The sequence below is a fragment of the Anabrus simplex genome, chromosome 5, assembly GCF_040414725.1.
Source record: "Anabrus simplex isolate iqAnaSimp1 chromosome 5, ASM4041472v1, whole genome shotgun sequence".
NCBI lineage: Eukaryota > Metazoa > Arthropoda > Insecta > Orthoptera > Tettigoniidae > Anabrus > Anabrus simplex.
The window spans coordinates 137,181,074-137,203,319 of NC_090269.1; the positions used below are offsets into that span (position 1 = coordinate 137,181,074).

A 22,246-nucleotide genomic window follows, 5' to 3' on the forward strand; every position below is an offset into this window, starting at 1 on the left:
GTAATTACATGACCTCCAAAATAACAATTTGAGAGGAGGCGATCTGCACTCCTAATGTATTTGTTTCAAAACCTAATTTGGCACTAGGCCGCTGATGCAAGGGCTAATCCCATACTACGGAGGTGACTTTAGAAAAGAAACAAATTTACATAATGTTAAGGAAGAATAGGTTGAGAAAATAAGTTCACCTCAAAACAATATGAGTGGGAGCTCGAGAGGGTTACGCACTCTCTATCCCAATACGTAGTTTAAAAGATAGAATAGATACAAGTTTCTTTACATTTTTAAGGAAGGTTACATAATGGAAAAACTTCGGACCCGCCCCGAGAGTTAAACTGCTGAGCTAGCAAAGAAAGAAGTAATTAATCGGCCATTACCTGATTGTTGACCGCTGCCGGAGAAAGAGGCGCTTCCCGCCCCCTGCTATGTACTTTACACACTGAAAGATGGAACAGAAGTGGCCCGGAGACCCTAAAATCAGCAGTTTATATCCTCTCGCGGAAGGTTCGAGGCGTTAGGGGAATGAAAACACCCTCCCACAAACTCTTTATTGGGTAGGATACAGCAACATATTCAAGTTGGGGGAAGATACCTCTGATTGGTCAGAAATTAATAAAAGAAATTCGGGATTGGCTAAATACAAAACAAGGGGAAAGAGAGGGGTATACAGCCAACTTAAACAATAACAGAAAGAAATTTAACAAGAAACAAACTTTTGAAATAAAAATTTCTCCAAAAAAACAGTTCTTTCACTCCGCACTAGGGTGCACTATTGTTGATCTTCAGTAGTGTCCTCTAGAAGTTCACACTTCTACAGGCAAAACAAAAATACGTCGAAAATGACACAGTTCAAAAACTCCAAAATTTCCAGGTAGTGACATCTTCTGAGAAACTTGAAAATTAATACCGTCAATAAAGTTCAGACTTCCTCCAGCAGAGGAGTTTCAACTGGCGCACATTTTAAATTAGCGGCGTGGAGGTGTACCGCCCGGTACAATTATTATTATTATTATTATTATTATTATTATTATTATTATTATTATTATTATTATTATTATTATTATTATTATTATTATTCTCGATGTTTTCAAGTGGAAATACGACACTCGGTTGTGGTTTCAGACTATTACGGAGTTTTTATTTAATTTTTCCTGAAATGTATGAATTGCTTTAAGATTTTAACTTATAAAATGATTTCCGTTAATGGAAAGGGACAGTGGTAAATTATATGATTGAAGAAAACTTAAAAAATACTTATAATAATTTTTACATTTTGTTTAACATCACATCGACACAGATAGGCCTTATGGCGACGATGTGATAGGAAAAGACTAGGAGTGGGAAGGAAGCGCCCGTGTGCTTAATTAAGGTACATCTGCGGCATTTACCTGGTGTGAAAATGGGAAACCACGGAAAACCATCTTCGGAACTGCCGACAGAGGGGTTTGAACCCACTATTTCCCGAAAGCAAGCTTACAGCTGCGTAGCCCTAACAGCGCGGTAAACTCGCTTGGTCAATAATTTATTATGCTTATATCTCTGTATGACATTTCAGGGAATAATATTGACGAAAGTAAAGGATTCGGGTGTTCACACGGTGCAGGACATCTATAATACTCTCTACATTTTAAAATCTGGTAAGGTATGAATGGGGACTGTTACACGTATTGTACGAAGGGAAAGCAACAAACAGAAAATATATTCTGTTACCGTGGTTTGGTGGATTAGCAGAGGTGAAAGAAGGTGCTGGGATGAATAGGTCTCAATATACGAAAGTAAAGTTAATTTAAAATTTAACAAAGTTATATTTTCTTTTTAAGATCAAGAAATAACAAATATAACAGGTACTCAGTAGCCTAGCAACAAATCGAGAATGTACAATTACAGTGTTACAGGATTTGGGCTCTGAGAGCCAGACACATAATTCTTGAGCAATTAGCCCAACTTTAGCCAGATACCAGGTTTGACAAATAGGCAGAAAAAAACAATCATGCCCAGGTGCTCTTGCTCCCTATTACTCAGTAAAGCCTGCTCGAGGCACACAGAAATCAAAATTTTAAGAAAGAGCAACCCGCTCTTAAAGTTCAAGCCTATCAAAGGCCACACCAAACTCCACCTTCAAGCTGACCTCCAAGCACATGAAAACAGGGGTAAAAATACCCAACCTACTGAGGCCTACTCAATAAAGAAACAGGACAATTACATGGCCTCCAAAATACCAACTTGAGAGGAGGCGTCCTTGCACACCTAATACACTTTATTTAAAACCTATTTGGCACTAGGCCGCATATGCAAGGGCTAATCCCATACTAAAGAGGTGACACGATAGGAAAACTTATTACATTACGAAGCGAAGAAAAACGGTTGAGAAAACGTAGTCACCTCAAAAACAATATGAAAGGGAGCTCGAGAGGGTTAGGCACCCTCTATCCTCTAGTTTAAAGAGATAGAATTTATATCAAGAGTCTATTACATTTTAGAGGAAAGTTACATGATAAAATGTATCGAACCTGCCCCGAGAGTTAAACTGCTGAGCTAGCAAGAAAAGAAGTTATTAAAAGGCCATTACCTTATTGATGAACCGCTGCCCGACGAAAGAGGCGCTTCCCGCCCCCTGCTACATAATTTACACAATGATAGATGTTACTGAAGTGGCGCAGAGACCCGAAAATCAGCAGTTTATATACCCTCGCGGAACATTCGAGACCTTTCATGTATGGTAACACCCGCCCACAAGCATTTTATTGGACGGCCAAAACATTACAAGTCAAAACTGAAGAAGACATCTAGGATTGGTGGAAAATTAATTACAAAAATTACTCATTGGTCGAATTCAAAACTGGCGTAAAGAGAAGGGTTATACAGCCAACCTAAACAATGACTGAAAGAAATTTAACAAAGAACAAACTTACGCATACTAAAATTCTTCAAAAAAAGTTCTTTCACTTCGCACTAGGGTGCACCGTTGTATTTCTTCAGTAGTGCCATCTAGAAGAGAATGTTCACACTTCTCACTACAGAGAAAACAAAAATAAATCGAAAAAGACACAGTTCAGAACTCTTCAAAATTTACAAATAGCGACATCTTCTGATAACCTTTAGAATTAACATGGTTTTTAGAGTTCAGGCTTCCTCCAGTAGAGGAGTTTCAACTGGCGCAAAGTTTGAATTAGCGGCGTGGAGGTGTACCGCCTGGTACAGACCTCCCCCAAAAGTCCCTCCCAGGGGTAACACAGAAGAACATAAACTTTTGTTTTAAAATAAGGTCCAAGTTATGATGTTGATATAGACGTTAATTGCAGAAGTATTTACAACCAAATTTTCTTAAATGATTGGATCCAGTTTCAAAATTCTTTGTAGTTACTTTTGATGTAATGTCTTTATGCTTGTAGACGTTGAATTCAGAAGGAAAAACTTTTAATTCTTGAAAGGGAAGGAAAATTTTCTAAGTCCACCAAATATTGCCGTTGAATCCAAAAAATGTAGTAATTGTTGATATTAAATGTCCATGTAGCTGATTAAGTACATTCAATGTTGATTAAGTTTGACGGCCAGACCGGCCGCCGCTGCTTGTGTCCAGAGGGGGCCACTCGGACCCCTCAAGTACCCTGAGATACCGCTCGCTCGCACTATGAGAGGAGTCGTGGAGTTGAAGCACGCCGCGCCCGCGGCGAACATACAGGCCGCGGGCAAGTTGCAGGTTGCGCGCCGCACATCAGCCTTGGCCGGGAGGAGGGCTCCGGCTCGCCGTACACTGGTTGGCCTCACTGAAGAGGGGCGGGCCCATACCCCACTTCAGTGGCGGTACGGCGCCGCGCTGCTGCGGGGGCACTGAAACATTAAGATCTCGGCGGCAGAATTTGTTGGACCATAATGATTTTAGGGTACAGACTTTGTGGTGAAGTTGAGGGGCCAGCGGCGTGGAGATATTTATTTCATTCCAATTAGCCACAGTTTTATGTGAGCAGGAGGCGGGAGCATGGTAATGGCCATGGCAAGGACAGGATGGCAGTTTAACTGGTCGGGGCAGGTGTACAATAAATGCTTAAATACAAAGAACCTGACTTCAAGGGCAGAAGGCCTCAAAATGCAACCAAAAAAATATAACCTTCCGAATACTTTCAAAAATGTTAAAGTAAATATAAAATCAGGTACGTTAGCGTGGAAGCTACACAGGTTTCACCTGCGACAGGTGAACCCTAAATATCCTCTCGGTGGCTGGATTGCTTAGCAATCAGGTAACGGGTGTAAGGAAATCGAGAATAATACACGGCCCATGAAATCTGGGGGCAAGCTTGCCCGCGGGAACAAAATTTTTGACCATCACCTGGTCACCTACCTTCAAATTGGTGGGTCTCCGTCCACGATCATATCTTTCCCTAACCTTTTCATGAGACACTTTAAGATTGGCTTTAGCCTTCTTCCAATGATCTTTAATATTATCTGGATCTATTGTCTCAGGTAGAATATCACTCAAAGACCAAAGGTTGGAGAGCGGCGTGTTGGGAACAAACTTGAACATCAACGAAGCTGGAGTAAATCTATGTGATTCATGAAAAGCCGAATTCAGAGCGAAAGCTAACCAGTGCAGGGACATGTCCCATCTGGAATGGTCTTCATGATGATAAGCAATAAGAGCCGACCTGAGATTACGATTAACTCTTTCGGCAAGAGATGGTTGGGGATAATAAGCAGAAGTAGTCACATGAGATATGGACAGATCAAAACAGAATTTACGAAATAGATTGGATGTGAAAGCCTTAGCATTTTCAGACACAATATATTGACACGGACCAGAAGAAGCAAAGATAGAATTTAAACAAGTAATGGTGGACTGAGCGGTAGCCAGCTTAGTCGGAAATAACCAAGAAAATCTTGTAAAACCATCTACACATACAAGGATGAACTTATTGGCATTCCCCTTTGACTGGGGGAAGGGTCCTACGTAATCAATATACAGGCGTTCCATAGGGCGCGACGCTTGATGAGAGGACAAAAGGCCTATCTTGGTAGATATGTTGGGTTTACTAAGCAAGCAAGATTTACAAGCGTTTACTAGTTCACGAATTTCACCGTCCATACCCTTCCAGATAAACATTTCACGGATCTTTTCACGGGTTTTAAAGATGCCTAAATGCCCCCCTAATGGGTTCTCATGATAGTACTTGAAGGTCATTGGTACAAGAACAGCTGGAACTACAACTTTCATCATCTTATCATGCCTCGAAGGGCAACATAAAACACCATTCCTCAGTACATAAGGGACAACATGTTCCCCAGAAGAAAGGGTTTCCATGATCGGAGCCAGCGTTGGATCTTCACGTTGATATTTCTCAATATCCCTAAAGAGCATGGGAGCATCTGTTAAGATGGCATTAACCTCAGATAGTATGGACTCGGGAGGTGATGAACTATCGACCAGTTCATGGGTCTCGACGTCGTTGGGAAACATACGGCTGAGTCCGTCTGCGACAACATTTTCTGTACTTCTGATATGCCTAACGTCAAAGTGGAAGGCAGAAATTCGGATGGCCCACCGGGCTATACGACCAGTACGACGCGGCCTACCTAAGACCCAGCTTAAGGCTTGGTTATCAGTCTCCAGGTCGAATTTGACATGTTCCAGATAGAGACGGAACTTTTCTAAAGCAAATAAGACTGCCAAACCTTCGAGCTCATAGATGGAATACTTGGCTTCTTGAGCCGATAGAGTCCTAGATGCATATGCGATGGGGCGCCTCCCTAGTTCAGTCTCTTAAAGAAGGACTGCAGCTACCGCCGACGACGACGAGTCGGTTTGAACGATGAATCTCTTCGAGAAGTCTGGCATAGCAAGGACAGGGGCATTACAGAGAGCTAATTTCAGGTCTTCAAAAGCGGCTTGTTGCGAAGGCCCCCACTCGAATTTTATGCCTTTCCTACGAAGAAGGTTCAAGGGCGCCACTCTATTAGCGAAGTTAGGAATAAATTTCCTGAAGAAATTCACCATACCAATGAACCTGGCAATACCTTTGATGTCCTTGGGAGGCTTGAAATCACGGATGGCCTGTGTTCTAGAGTGATCGACTGCGACACCATCGGGCGAGACAATATGCCCTAGGAATGACATAGAGGGTTTAGCGAAGGCGACCTTGGACAATTTCACAGTTAACCCAGCTTTACGAAGGCGATTGAGAACTTCTCGCAGATGATCTAGATGTTCTTCGAATGTTTCCAAAAATACGACGACATCATCCAGATAGTGGTACAAGTACTCAAATTTGATGTCGGAGAATACCCTATCTAGCAGTCTGGTAAGTACGGCTGCTCCCGTGGGGAGCCCGAAAGGCACGCGGTTGTATTCATACAGATTCCAATCCGTGGCAAACGCTGTAAGATGTTCAGATTCTTCAGCCAGAGGAATTTGATTATATGCCTTATTTAGATCCAAGATGGTAAAGAAGTTAGCTTTACGAAACCATGAAAGACAAGAATGAAGGTCAGGAAGGGGCACAGATTGTAACACCACCTTCCGATTGAGAGCCCTATAATCAATGACAGGCCTGAAGCCACCTTGGGGTTTCGGGACTATAAAAATAGGTGAAGAATACGCCGACTTAGACGGCCTAATAATACCATCTTCTGACATTTGATCGATGATTTCTTTCAATGCCTTCATTTTAGGTGGAGATAGCCTATAAGGTGGAAAACGGACAGGAATCGAATCCGTGACCTCAATTTTGTATTCGATCAGGTCAGTAACACCAAGAGTATCAGAGAACACCTCTGGAAACGACTGACACAACTTACGAATACTGTCAGCCTGCTCCTCAGGTAGATGTCTAAGATCTAACAACATCTCATCCTGGGTAGGCGAAACAGATGAACATGATACAGAATTACATTTCAATAAGGGGATTTTACAATTAGAAGCAAATTTGAATGTGCATGACTTACTTTGAAGATCGAGCACTAGACCCGTATGGGACATGAAGTCGGCTCCCAATATAATGGGGCAAGATAAGTGCTTTGCCACAAACAATTTAACTTTCCAAGTAAATTTAGAAATACGAATGTTGGCTTTTAAGGAACCTAAAATTGCTAATGGAGAAGAATTAGCCGAACCATATTGAACAGAAGATGAGCAATAGTCAGGAAGTTTACACATAGATTTCAATTTCGAATACCATTCAGCCGAAATAATAGAACAAACACTGCCAGAGTCTAACAGAGCTGTTACAGGTTCATTATTTAATTCAATTTTGAGAAAAGGAACAGGTGCGGGGGTATCCGCCGCAATCCTAAGACATTCTCTGGGGCATTCAAAGGATAAATTTGAAGACTGAGTTTTCCCTGAAATTTCGACATGTTTACAAGGGGCTGAGCCTCGGGAAGATAGATTAGTCGACTCAGCCGAAGCCACTAGTCACTTATAATTATTGGCATTGGTGGAAGTTGCACCAGAAGTTGAGCAGGAGGGGGTGCAATTCAAATTTGGGCAATTCTTGGCGATATGTGAGAAAGCCCCACATTTAAAACAGCCTTGTGATGAACCTGCTCCATTATTTGTCCTACTAGATTTGACCAATGGACATTTATTGCGAAGATGGTCAGGCGACCCGCAAGCATAACATTTACGGGGTGTGACTGGTCGGCGAGGTGGAGGCCGGGGATTACTAAAAGAAGGAGGGGGTTCTTTCGCGACACGCAAGGTATCGGCGTATCTAACTCCTTCGGCGGAGACGGCCATAGCCTCTAACTTGGCAAAAGTTTGCGGACGCGACGCAAAACACAAGTATGATCTGTAAGATGGAGAAATGCCTTCCACAATGGCCTGTACAATCTGATCTTCAGGGAAGTGAAGAGCAAACACCCTGGTATAGAATTTAATGTCTTGTATGAAATCAGCAAGATTTTCATCCAGTCTCTGTACTCGATAATAGTACTTTTGAATCAGAGATGACCTCGCACGAGCAGGGATGAAAATTGCAAGGAGGTGTGCATGAAAATCTTCAATAGATGACTGTTCCGCTATTGCCCTAACAATTTTGTCCGAGAGAGCACCAATTGCATACGGATAAATTATCTGCAAAATTTGACATGGAGAAAGAGAAAAAACAAGAGCATGGTCCTGAAATTCAAATAAAAACCTTAAGAATGAAATAACTTCACTGGTAGAGTTAACCGAAAACTTAGAAATACCTCTGAGCAACATTGCTAATGGATGAGATAAGCTGCTGAACCCGGGTGACATAGTAGGTAAAGGTTTAAGTGGCAAAGAAGCTAATTCAGAACGTACATTATTCAATGAGGTACGTCGTTCAGATTCATGGTCTAATGGGGCAGAGGTTTGTTGAACTCCTATCGATTTAGTACTTTCTTCCCCGGTGGGAGAACGGTCCTCGTTGACTACGTTTACCGTAGCGGGTTGGTCGGTTTTGCGAGGAACCTCCCCAGTTAACAATTGGGTAACCTTAGTGGACAATTCAGAAAGATTTTCAAGAACAACGGTAGCTTCGTTCCTCTGAATGTCATTCAACTTCAGAGACAATAGATCGTTAACTCTATTAGAAAAATGAAATAACCGGCTTGCACACGTTTAATTTGATTGGGAGAAGGATCATTTTCTTCAAAAAAGGTAATTACAGATGCTAGCTCAGTAGTATTGTCCGTGATCGTGGAGAGAGAGTCGTCAATTTCTTTCTCTCCCAAAGTGGGGATGGAAATGGGCAAATCAAGGGACTCTCTAAGCTTATTTGTGTCTATCGCAACCGTGCGTCCAGATTGCACATTTCTAATTGTTAATTCATAGATCAACTCCTCCTTGCGCAAATAGTTGAGATGGAGGATATCGCGAGGGCCGGGCATGATGACAAAAATTTAACAATTTTGAAGAATGAAAAGGAAAATTCCAGCGACAGAGAAAATTGTTAGAGTTCAAGAGCAAGGTAATGTTTAGCCGTCAAAAGGGGCTAATTTGTAACCCATTCAACCACGCTCTGCTACCACTTGTTACCGTGGTTTGGTGGATTAGCAGAGGTGAAAGAAGGTGCTGGGATGAATAGATCTCAATATACGAAATTAAAGTTAATTTAACATTTAACAAGGTTATATTTTCTTTTTAAGATCAAGAAATAACAAATATAACAGGTACTCAGTAGCCTAGCAACAAATCGAGAATGTACAATTACAGTGTTACAGGATTTGGGCTCCGAGAGCCAGACACATAATTCTTGAGCAATTAGCCCAACTTTAGCCAGATACCAGGTTTGACAAATAGGCAGAAAACAACAATCATGCCCAGGAGCTCTTGCTCCCTGTTACTCAGTAAAGCCTGCTCGAGGCACACAGAAATCAAAATTTTAAGAAAGAGCAACCCACTCTTAAAGTTCAAGCCTATCAAAGGCCACACCAAACTCCACCTTCAAGCTGACCTCCAAGCACATGAAAACAGGGGTAAAAATACCCAACCTACTGAGGCCTACTCAATAAAGAAACAGGACAATTACATGGCCTCCAAAAATACCAACTTGAGAGGAGGCGTCCTTGCACTCCTAATACACTTTATTCAAAACCTATTTGGCACTAGGCCGCATATGCAAGGGCTAATCCCATACTAAAGAGGTGACACGATAGGAAAACTTATTACATTACGAAGCGAAGAAAAACGGTTGAGGAAACGTAGTCACCTCAAAAACAATATGAAACGGAGCTCGAGAGGTTAGGCACTCTCTATCCCAATTTGTAGTTTAAAGATATAGAATTTATACCAAGAGTCTATTACATTTTAGAGGAAAGTTACATGATAAAAGGTATCGAACCTGCCCCGAGAGTTAAACTGCTGAACTAGCAAGAAAAGAAGTTATTAAAAGGCCATTACCTTATTTATGAACCGCTGCCCGACGAAAGAGGCGCTTCCCGCCCCCTGCTACATAATTTACACAATGATAGATGTTACTGAAGTGGCGCAGAGACCCGAAAATCAGCAGTTTATATACCCTCGCGGAACATTCGAGACCTTTCATGAATGATAACACTCGCCCACAAGCATTTTATTGGACGGCCAAAACATTACAAGTCAAAACTGAAGAAGACATCTAGGATTGGTGGAAAATTAATTACAAAAATTACTCATTGGTCGAATTCAAAACTGGCGTAAAGAGAAGGGTTATACAGCCAACCTAAACAATGACTGAAAGAAATTTAACAAAGAACAAACTTATGCATACTAAAATTCTTCAAAAAAGTTCTTTCACTTCGCACTAGGGTGCACCGTTGTATTTCTTCAGTAGTACCATCTAGAAGAGAATGTTCACACTTCTCACTACAGAGAAAACAAAAATAAATCGAAAAAGACACAGTTCAGAACTCTTCAAAATTTACAGATAGCGACATCTTCTGATAACCTTTAGAATTAACATGGTTGTTAGAGTTCAGGCTTCCTCCAGTAGAGGAGTTTCAACTGGCGCAAAGTTTGAATTAGCGGCGCGGAGGTGTACCGTCTGGTACATATTCAATAACTTTTAATGCTATAAATACACACAGAAAGTGAAAAACGAAGCACAATTCCAGGCTATCATGTACATCTTTTCTTTTTTTCTTTTTTGTACCAATTTGCTTTATGTCGCACCGACACACATAGGTCTTACGGCGACTATGGGACAGGAAATGGCTAGGAGTGGGAAGGAAACGACTGTGGACTTAATTACGGTACAGCCCCAGCATTTGCCTCGTGTTATAATTGGAAACCATCTTCAGGGCTCCTGACAGTGGGGTTGAAACCCACTATCTCCTGAATGCAAGCTGACAGCTATGTGACCTAATGCCTACAGCCACTCGCTCGGTATCATGCACACGATTTTTCTAGATATTCGTTTTCAGTGAAAGGAAAATGTCATCCCTTATATTTCCTAAAACATTAATTTCAGTCTTCAAGGAAAGATCCAAAGAATCTCATTCACGCCGACAGGGGAATCAGTCATTAAGTCAGCCCACGTAGGCCAATTCATATGACAATAAGTGTCAAGCAAAGTATTATTTTATACGCACGGAAATGAATTTCATGGAAACGTACCTGTGAAATGATACGCCACTGCCCTTTATGAACCTCTCTATGCAGCCATAAGCTGCACAGGAGACTGGCATTTTCCTTCAGAGAACTATATACTTAAATTTAGCGGGAAGCTCCAGTACTGACAGTGCCAAACAATTAGGGCTGGGACAGATACAATGCAACAGTTTTATCGCAACCGTTTCCGGAACACAACCGTTGTCGAATGAAACCGTTGTGAGAAAATAACAGTTGCAGTTGCAGTGGCGCTCTGTTGCGTTCTTCGCGAGCACCGATCAAGTGGCGTTTCATGTTTCACAACCGGTACCTATACAAAATTGCCTTCCGCATCGTTACGTTTCTTAACACTGGAGTTTTCCAGTGCAACTCACAGGTCAGATAGGCCGTTCTGCAGCGCTGCCCTGCTATTGAATGAAGCGCCTGACGTCACCGAGAGCCACAATAGACAGTGCTACGCCAGATTCAATGGCCTGAGTTTTGTAAGGTGCAGTTAGTCGAGTACTTTTAGAGTTAATCTTGTTAGTTATTCTCATTAGCCTCCATTCAGTCATTAAATATAGAATTAGTGGATAGTTAGGTGTCGTGAAATTTAACATTTAAAACTAATAAGAGAAAATAACATGACTTCAAATCCGACTCTGTAATGACAGGCACACTCACAAAGGCGATCGTGAGTTGAGAATCAACCTTTTACGAACAACTAAAAACATAGGTATTAATCGAGGCTTAATACTGCCCCAGTTTAAAGGAGGAAGGTAACTACGAGCATATTCCACTTCTAGATACCAGAAAGTACCGTAATTTAAGATTATTTCGTTATGGATTTGTAAATTATGTTGGTATTCAGATATAAATTTCTATGTTCTGTACGGTAGTAGATTTTTAAGACTTTCAGTCAGGGAGTAGGTACGATTCAAGCACGCGGTAATGTTAAATTCCTCTAGCCCAAATTTCCAGTAGTCTGAATAGGTAACAATGTATAGTAGGTTAGAAGCGTGTTAGAAAAAATAGTTATATTACTACTGTCAACCGAACTATTATGCTCATTGGAGTTTGGAGGTTGTTTATGATGTAACCAATAGGCCTATAAAAATCCAATCACACCATAACTTTTCTCGTTTTGTTTCACGTTAGTCACGAACGTTTGGACTTTTTAATTTGTACTGTAATATTTTTATGGCAAATGGAACGCAGGAAGTGCCTGTTTTTAAACGTGTTTCAACCATACGTCAAGTTTAAGAAAGTATTTCTCAAAACCCGTCATCAGATCGAATCCAAATTTTAGCACAATATACAATGCAATGTTTTATGCATTATTTATAAATTTTAATAATTTTATGTTCCCAAGAAAAAGAGCTGTTATCAATTTTGTAAGACAGCTTTTTCTCGGCTCAGATTGGTTGGAAACCTCCATTCTTGGTCGCGTTGTAATCTTTATAATATATCCAACGGTTATGCTGTACGACTGTGAAATTCATAAATGAATTCAATTCCTTTTATATCAGTTTGTATTTATAACGGATAAAATTATATACATCACTGATGACTGGCCGGTACAGGGAGAAGATGTGGGGCGTTACGGCGCACTCCCTCATTTGTTCGGTAGAAGTACGTTATTTTGCAACTGTTTTATACAACGGTTGTCTGCGTGCAGCGGTTTCGACGACAACCGTTGCCTGTGCACAACTGTTTTGCCCAGCACTAGCCATAAGCTGCACAGGAGACTGGCATTTTCCTTCAGAGAAGTATATACTTAAATTTAGCGGGAAGCTTCGGTACTGACAGTGCCAAACAATCCAGCTTTTGCCAAACAACGCGCTCGTTCAACTTCGCACACGACTGCAGCGCCAATGCTACCTCTAGTGTAATATTTACTTACTCTATGACGAAAACGAGCATCCAAAATAACTTGTCATAAACGCTCCCTAGTGGGCTTAAATCGCTAATAACTATGGCTAGTCGTGGCCCTGCGTTATAACGGGCCATCTTTTACAAGTTTTCAGTGTCGTGCGAGCATTCAACTGAAGCAGATCGTTGATAGTGTTCGCTGTTCTTGCCTGGTGCTGAACTGTTCGGCGTGTGTGAAGCGACTACGTCCTGTCACTGGCTACCTATAGATAAGTAATAGAGTGCATAGTTTTAAAGGATGTCTCTAGATAGTGGAGGTGGTGGTTTGGGTAGACCTCCAGATTCGATTCCGGTATCGAAAGAAAACCTAATCTTGGAACAAGTTTCTTTAGAAGGGATGATTGTGGATAAAGATATACCTAATCAAGAAGTTATGGATAGAGACAGAGTTACAACTCCTAACACTAATAATAATACAGTGCCTCACAATGATAAAACCAATACTTATTCAGACATGCACATAGGGCCGAATATTGTCTATGTCGAATCGGATGATCCTGAAAAAAATAGGATACCTACACCCGATGGCTTTAGGCAGACTTTTTTATGAACGGCAGATTCCCAACATCAAATCCATTCATAAAAAGGGACGAAATCGAATTCAAATTACTTTTAGCACTCGAAAGGATGCCAATAATTTTCTTTCCAACCCGATTCTTGAAGAGAAACGCTTGAAGGCATTTGTACCTTCCTCAAATATCCACAGAGTTGGTCTGGTGCGGGGGGTAGATACAACTATATCAGAGACTGAACTATTACAGTACATTGATTCACCATACCCAGTGATCAAGGTTCAAAGAATGAATCGCAGATCGTCCAAAGAGGGTAAGACCGAATACATCCCTACCGGTACGGTAAAGGTCATCTTTCAATCTCAACAACTACCAAAGACCGTTTCCATCTTTAATGTCATTCTGGAAGTCCAAGCATTCATTTTTGCACCTCTCATTTGTCGTAAATGCCAAAGATATGGCCATCCATCGACAAATTGCAGAGCTAGGGAACCTCGCTGCGGGAAATGTGCATTAACTCATAACACCCAGGAGTGTACACAGCCATTGGTGAAATGCATCCATTGTGACGGAAATCATCCGGCAGGGGATGAAAGGTGTACCGAACATCAGAGACAGAAGGAAATTAAACGGATCATGAGTGTTGAGAATAAGTCCTTCTTGGAAGTAAAAATTTATTTTGCTCCTTTGGAACAGGATTTTAATCCTTTAACATTACCGCAACATTTCCCCTCGTTGGTACCTTCTTCTAGTACGTCTGACCCATTAACCCCTCGTAAAAGGAAGTTTTCTGCTATTGTAACTAGCCCACCCCGAAAACCATGTAGACCAGGTTTCGATAGAAGTAACTACATGAATTTGATAAGGGACCCTCCACGAGACCAACAATCTATTCCGGCAATCAGATCTCAGTTACTTTCTAACTCTGGGAATGTACCCCAAATTCATAGTTCTACTAGTACAGACCAAGTCCGTTCTGGGAACTGTGTTCCTGAGGCTTCTATCTCAAAGAAGGGTGAATCTTCTAATGTACGCATTCAGTCTGAGGGGAAATTTCAAGAATTATCGAAAAAAATTGACTTCATAATGAATCAAATGGGACAAGATGTTCAGTGGCGTCATTTACTTAAACTTTTGCACGATGAAGTTATTACTCTATTAACACATCACTAAAAATGAGAATTTTGCAGTGGAACTGTCGGGTATTTTAAACAAGAAACACGAGTTAATTCAGATTATACAAGTTTTTGATCCACAAATCGTTATCCTTAGTGAAACATGGCTCAAACGAAACTATCACTTCCGAGTCACTGGTTTCAATGTCATACGTTTAGATGGTTATGTTGCGAATGGTGTGTGTATCCTTATTAAAAATAGTATCGATTTCCAAGTCAGAGAGATCAAATATGAAATTCCCAATGTTCAAACAATCGCAATTACTATCAATAATTTAACCGTCGTTTCCTTATATTGTCCTCCTAAAATTAGACCGACATATGACCAATGGAAGAATTTCTTCGCACAATTCCACACGTCCACTATTATTGGGGGCGATTACAATGCCCATAATCCAATTTGGGGAAGTGTTTCTTGCTGCAAAAAAGGCCGGGATATCGAGAACATCATAAATAAATCCCCTCTTACAATTTTGAATGATGGATCACCAACAAGGATCACTGCGCCCAATACTAATCCCAGTGCTGTCGATCTGACTATTGCATCTATTGATTTGGCTCATAAGCTTTTGTGGCAAACAGGGAATGATACCCACCAAAGTGATTATTTTCCTATTTTTATTACTATCACATCAACCGAGCTCCGAAAGTCACAAAAATTTCCGAAGAGTGTACGACAAATGAAACATATGGATACTTTCTTATTTCAAAGGTATATTCAGGATAACTTGTCCCTTGTCGATAACGAAGGGAATAATGATCAATACCAGACATTACTAAATATTATAACGCTGTATTTAGACACGTACCATCCACCTGAAATTAAATACCCGTCTCAATATTCCCCACACGTTCGTTGGTGGGATGAAGAATCTTCGGCATGTGTACAGCGTCGAAAAAATGCTTTAAGGAAATTCCGGCATGACGGGACAATGGCGTCTTATCTTCAATACAAGAAAATAGCCGCCCAGATCCAAAAATTATTCATCGAGAAACGACGATTGGCTTGGAAAATGTTCACAACTTCATTAAATAGGCAAACTCCTCTTCAAGACGTCTGGTCTGCAATTCGAAATTTATGCAACTCCAACCGGAATAATCCACCCCATAACGACTGGGATAGTACGACTCTCCTTCAATTTTATCAAACTCTAACTCCTGATTATGTCGTACCTCAGCTCCAATATCCGATAACTGGTATTACGCATAAATTTCAAACCTTGCTGCGACCTATAATCCCATCGGAATTCGATGTTGCTTTATATCATACGAAAACCACTTCCCCAGGAATGGATTATATATCCTATCATATGCTTAAAAGTTTACCCCCACAAGCTAAGAATATCCTCCTTCACAAATTTGACTATATCTTGGAATTTGGTACTGTACCTATGGAGTGGAACTATTTCGTATTAGTACCTATCAAGAAACCTGGTAAACCGAAATATGATCCAACTAGTTACAGAGGAATTTGTCTAAGTTCTTGTATTCGGAAATTGTTTCAAAAGATCTTACTCAACAGAATAATGTGGGCTGTAGAATATTATGACTTACTACCGAAGTACCAGTTTGCATTCCTCAAAGACCGCAGCACGACAGATGCTTTGAATATCTTATTAGTCGATATATTGTTAGCAAAATCCAGAAAACAACACGTTATGGCTGCCTTTTTAGATATTAAAGGTGCTTATGACAATGTTCGTATTCCCACCCTACTCCAGAAACTAAGTACTATGGATTTTCCTTCCACGTTGCTTAATATCTTAGGACAATTATATAGGTATCGACGCGTAAGTCTCCCTCAAATCGCTCCTCAAAGCAATTGCCGCTCTGTATCCGTTGGGCTTCCACAAGGGGACATTTTAAGTCCGATTATGTATATGTTGTATACTGCGGATCTTGAAAAGGAAATTGTAAAAACGGCTCGGATACTGCAATATGCCGATGATATAGTAATCTACTGCACTCAAAATACCATAGAAGAATGTCGTCTTACTCTAGAGAAGACTTTAGAATTCCTGCAGACGTGGATGATACAAAATAGTTTAGAGATAGCACCGGCAAAAAGTTCAATTCTCATATTTACCCACAAACGTATATATGATAAGTCTCCCATTAGATGCGGTGAACAGGAAATCTCCGTCAAGGAAACCGTTAAGTATCTAGGGGTAACGATTGATAATAAACTATCGTGGAAAAATCATATTGCAGAGATCTGTCGCAAAACGGAACAAAAGCTACATGTATTAAGATCCTTAACGAACAGAACCTGGGGAGCTGACCCAGCTACCCTTTTAACTGTATATAAAAACATTATCAGGTCTGTTTTTTACTATGGTAGTCAGTTTATAGATATGGCTTCGTTGGATCAAAAACAGCGATTAGACAAAGTACAGTACGAAGCTGCTCGACTGATTACAGGTTCAATGAATTCGACTCCTACAAATGCTTTACTAGCTGAAATTACCGAACCACCGTTACATTTACGACGCAAACATGTAGCTACTAAATATCTTCTCAAGAAAATGGCCCGATATCATCATCCGATTTTTCCCAAGCTGCAGTTATTATCTGAATATTTTGGAAATGGACCTGTAGTACAACACAAATATCCGGCACTCCTGTGGGCTTATGTTCAGTTTATATATTTACGACCTCACGTTGTTCAAACAAGAACTCACCCTAAGTACTCTATCATGTTTCCTGCGACTATACAGTTACCTAATATCATCCGTACAAAATTCGATGATTCCCGTATCTCCGAGAATTTAAACAGACTGATAGCAACTAAGTCATTCAAAATTATTATAGATCAATATAATCAATACATTCCATTTTATACTGATGGCTCAAAACATCAAGACACATCCGACGTAGGAGCTGCTTTTTATTCCCCTCTGCTGCAATTATCCAAACAATTCATCTTACCCCAATACGCATTCATCTACACAGCTGAAATATTTGCAGTTCGTCAAGTGTTAATATATATTAAACATTCTACGATCCAAAAGGCCCTCATCTGTACAGATTCTCTCAGTGTTCTTCAAGCATTAGAAAATCCTACAAAGGCGGACAATTGGTATATAGAAAATCTAAGACAACTATTGTATGATCTAACTATACTAAATCGTTCCGTATTATTTACCTGGGTGCCAGGACATGTCATGGCCGATAAACTGGCCAATGAGGCAGCTGATGGACAAGGCCTACGCTACCATATTGCACTCCCACACAATGATGTATGGCCAATTTGTCAGAAATTTCTCCGAGAAAAGTGGAACGAACATTGGCGTCAATCTGCACAATTTAAAGGTAAACATTTCTACAATATTCAAAATAACATTGCTATTAAACCATGGTTCGCAAAAGGAAAGTACACTCGACGTCATATCACTACTCTAGTCAGACTTCGCTTGAATTATGCCTGTACACCGGAACATCTGTATCGTTTAAAGATTAAGGAACACAACTTGTGTACTTGTCGGCACTATAAATCATATTTTGTTTCAATGTGAGAAATATCCCCGACAGCAACATCTCATTTCCACTTTACTATCACTCGGATTTCAACTTCCTCTCACTATTTCTTGTTTAGTATACCATCCGACAGTTCGCTTAGCTGAGTTACTGACTAACTTTTTTCACGCATGTAATATCCTGATTTAATCTGTACGAACCTGCCTCCCTTATTTGTGATCTGGTCATGTATGTCTATAGTAGTAAATCGCCGTGATAGATCACACTGGCGTGAAGATGTAGAACCCTGTGTCCCCGTGCTTAATCCCTGCAACCTAACACATGTCAACTTGTTCTGTTGTACATATCTGTAGTATTAGACGCCCCAATACACTAGTGTGTACTTCCGTTTCCAACTACCCTCAAATCTATCCCTTTTTGTAACAGAAACTTTGATAGGTGAAGTTTAAAACAACCCAGTGACTGGACGTAGTGCGCTGCGCAAAGTCCAAGAACAAACAAAAAAGAAGAATTTTACAAGTTCATGGCTTATAGTTGTACCCACCGCCGTCTCTGAGTTTGTTGGTACAGCCTTTGGCGCTCTTGTTTTGTATTCTTTGCACCCATATGCATATTGTTTGATTTGTCTTGTTGGGTTCGTCACGTACAGCTGTTTTGGGTCTGTATCTGTAACTGTGCATGGTCGTGCGTGGTTCAGGTTTGCTGGATGTCATGTAGTTGGAAGCTGTAACTTTTAAAGCTACATTAAAATCACTAATCCTCCTGTAAAAATGATTAAAGCCATCTTGGTATTTAATAATCATGGAAAACCAAGAATGACGAAGTTTTACCAGTATTTCGTAAGTTTATTACCTCTAGTGATTTACGCCAATGGTTTATTATTGTGATGATTCAGTTTGAAGGGATTTAACAACACCCCCCGACGTTTGTTAAATTGAAATTGTCGAAGTGTTTGGCATGATCAAGTACTAGAGATTTGCTTTGTCTTGCAATTTGCACTATTGACTAACTAGAGACTTGTACGCTATCATTTGCTGTCATTGAGATAGGGCTATAGTCCCGGCACTAAAACCCAGACAATAAATGAATAATTCATTAAGATATTTGGCTTTTTGAAGATCACGTAGATAATTACCTTTTCCTCCTTTGTGTATGTCTGATGATTGTATGTTTAAACTGTACACATTAGAATCAGTCTTGTTTTTTCTCAGTAATGCTGAAGTTTTCAAAAACTTCTTAATTGACATTCCACGTTCTGCAAATGTTCCAGTTGGTAGTGAAGTACTAACGATTTCTCATTGCTGAAATCTCCTTCCCTCTTTCAAGAGAAATAACTAGGTAAAAGAAAAGTCTCATGTCAAAATGTGACTGTCAGATCTACCTGAAAGCATTCCAGAATACATGACGACAAGCTCGTTAATAGCCTGTAACGTAGGAAAATGTAGGTTAATTGGCTTATTAATTGCGAACTAAGCACACAACCTTATGGTGTAAATAGGCAACCTTGCTGCATCTGTATGTGTTAGTGTAAAGTTGTCTTGGTTAGAAGACTTCAGTTACCAGTATTAGTTACATTGATGTGACTGAATCTAACAACTAAGCCTACTTCGTTTGAAAATAGGGAAACTGTTGAGTGAGAAGTGTAGGGAAGTGGTTGTTGTAGTCACTTGATTTCTGCAAGTAGAAAACTTTTAGAGAGATTTAACTTATCCATTTCAGTTCTTTTTAAATGTGTCCTTATTTGAACCTGCAGGAATCATGATATGTTCTCTGGTAATGTTCTCGTCTTGGCAGGTTTCATCCTTTAAAGAGGACGACGTGTCCAGCATTACTTTAAAGAACTGTCCAAACTCATCAGTATTGAATGTATTTCCCTGGAGTGGTATCTGCAAATGATTTCTTAAACTCCAATTTTTTGGGCATCCATGTCATTTTCATTTACTGCTTGAGGCTTTCCATTAATTTGTTTGTATACAATCCCTTAAACTTATTATGCATGGTAATTGATGCACCAAAATTTTCAGTGTTAAGACTACTAGCTGTATTTAAAGCCTTTTCTGTCCACCTCCATAATGTAACTGTTAGCATAGTTAACTGTCATCCTTGGGAGTCCGGCTTTGATAACGATACTGGCAGAAATTTAAGATTGTTTGGAGGGGTGGTATTTGGTTAAATAGGTACATTCAGCTCACTTCAGTTGGGCATGTGTGTGGAAAAAGCTGCATCACCTCAGGATTGGGACACAGATTTATTTTGCATAGTAAGGTCTTTTCTTGTATCAAATATCTGTTGATGGGAAGAGGTGTTTGTTGAACCCATTGCAAACGGTTATATTCCAACATTTGTATTTCCCATCCCTCATTTTCTGGGAGGTATTTCTACAAGCTCTTTAATATAATTCCTTTGGTTGATTGTTGAAGGTTGATTATTAAAATCAATCAAAGGCATTTATGTTGAAAATTGGGCTTCAGTGAGAATTTATAGTAGAATGAGTTCTTGGTTCAGGGTACTTACAGGGGTTAGACAAGGCTGTAATCTTTCACCTTTGCTGTTCATAGTTTACATGGATCATCTGCTGAAAGGTATAAAATGGCAGGGAGGGATTCAGTTAGGTGGAAATGTAGTAAGCAGTCTGGCCTATGCTGATGACTTGGTCTTAATGGCAGATTGTGCCGGAAGCCTGCAGTCTAATATCTTGGAACTTGAAAATAGGTGCAATGAGTATGGTATGAAAATGAGCCTCTCGAAGACTAAATTGATGTCAGTAGGTAAGAAATTCAACAGAATTGAATGTCAGATTGGTGATACAAAGCTAGAACAGGTCGATAATTTCAAGAATTTAGGTTGTGTGTTCTCCCAGGATGGTAATATAGTAAGTGAGATTGAATCAAGGTGTTGTACAGCTAATGCAGTGAGCTCGCAGTTGTGATCAACAGTATTCTGTAAGAAGGAACTAGCTCCCAGACGAAACTATCTTTACATCAGGCTGTTTTCAGACCAACTTTGCTTTATGGGAGCAGAAGCTGGGTGGACTCAGGATATCTTATTCATAAGTGAGAAGTAACAGACATGAAAGTAGCAAGAATGATTGCTGGTACAAATAGATGGGAACAATGGCAGGAGGGTACTCAGAATGAAGAGATAAAGGCTACTTTGGGAATTAACTCGATGGATGAAGTTGTACGCATAAACCGGCTTTGGTGGTGGGGTCATGTGAGGCAAATGGAGGAGGATAGGTTACCTAGGAGAATAATGGACTCTGTTATGGAGGGTAAGAGAAGTAGAGGTAGACCAAGACGACGATGGTTAGACTCGGTTTTTAACGATTTAAAGATAAGAGGTATAGAACTAAATGAGGCCACAACACTAGTTTTGCAAATCGAGGATTGTGGCGACGTTTAGTAAACTCACAGAGGCTTGCAGACTGAACGCTGAAAGGCATAACAGTCTATAATGATAATGTATGTATAATGTTTCTGATGTTATTAGGATGGTGTCTCAAGAGATCGAGAAACTTGTTTGTGATGTTCTCTTGTGATCATATTTATTAGCCTACGTGTCCTTTTTCTTACCAGTTGAATTTACTGTTTCCTTTCTTACTTCCATTTTATCACAGTGAACACTCAACACATAGCCACAAAATTCAACAACTTGCTTTTTTTTTTTTGTGCTGTCACATTCAGTACTCTGAGGACTGTAGAGTACTATGTGAATTTGCTGCACATTTTATTATGCCAGTCTGCAGTTATAACCTGCCTTCCCCTTCACAATTTCTACAGATTCGTAACATTCACAGACCCCTTTGAAAATCTGATAAAACCTTTGATCCCCTTCCTTTACCTTATTTTATTGAAAACTGATTGCCTTATATGAGGCCATTAGAATAGCAGAGGCATATGCGCCAAAAGCTAGTTTCGAGAAAAATGTGTTTAAAGTTTTGCTAAGTATCATACAGAGAAACATCTACATACACAGTACAATATTTGATTAAGATATTGTACACTATTCAGAAATGAACTAGCAAGCACGACTACTTTAAATTATAATTATAAATTACAATTTTACAGTTCCTCTTTGTTATGAACAGTACAGTCTTTTTTTTTTCACTCAAACCATGATGTTTC

General features: G+C 40.1%; 1 protein-coding gene across 4 annotated transcripts in view; it reads left to right on the forward strand.

Annotated features, from left to right (window-relative positions):
* Positions 1-17,848: 17,848 nt before the first annotated feature.
* Positions 17,849-22,246, forward strand: part of or (AP-3 complex subunit sigma-2 or) — a 212,576-nt gene continuing 208,178 nt past the window's right edge. For 2 of the 4 annotated variants that reach the window (XM_067148341.2, XM_067148339.2), the window contains exon 1: positions 17,849-17,957. In XM_067148341.2, the coding sequence (XP_067004442.2) occupies positions 17,880-17,957 (78 nt within the window). In that variant the 5' untranslated portion in view covers positions 17,849-17,879. Of the gene's footprint in view, positions 17,958-18,735; positions 18,962-22,246 lie in introns of those variants that run through there. The other 2 variants (XM_067148340.2, XM_067148342.2) reach the window with 2 other exon arrangements.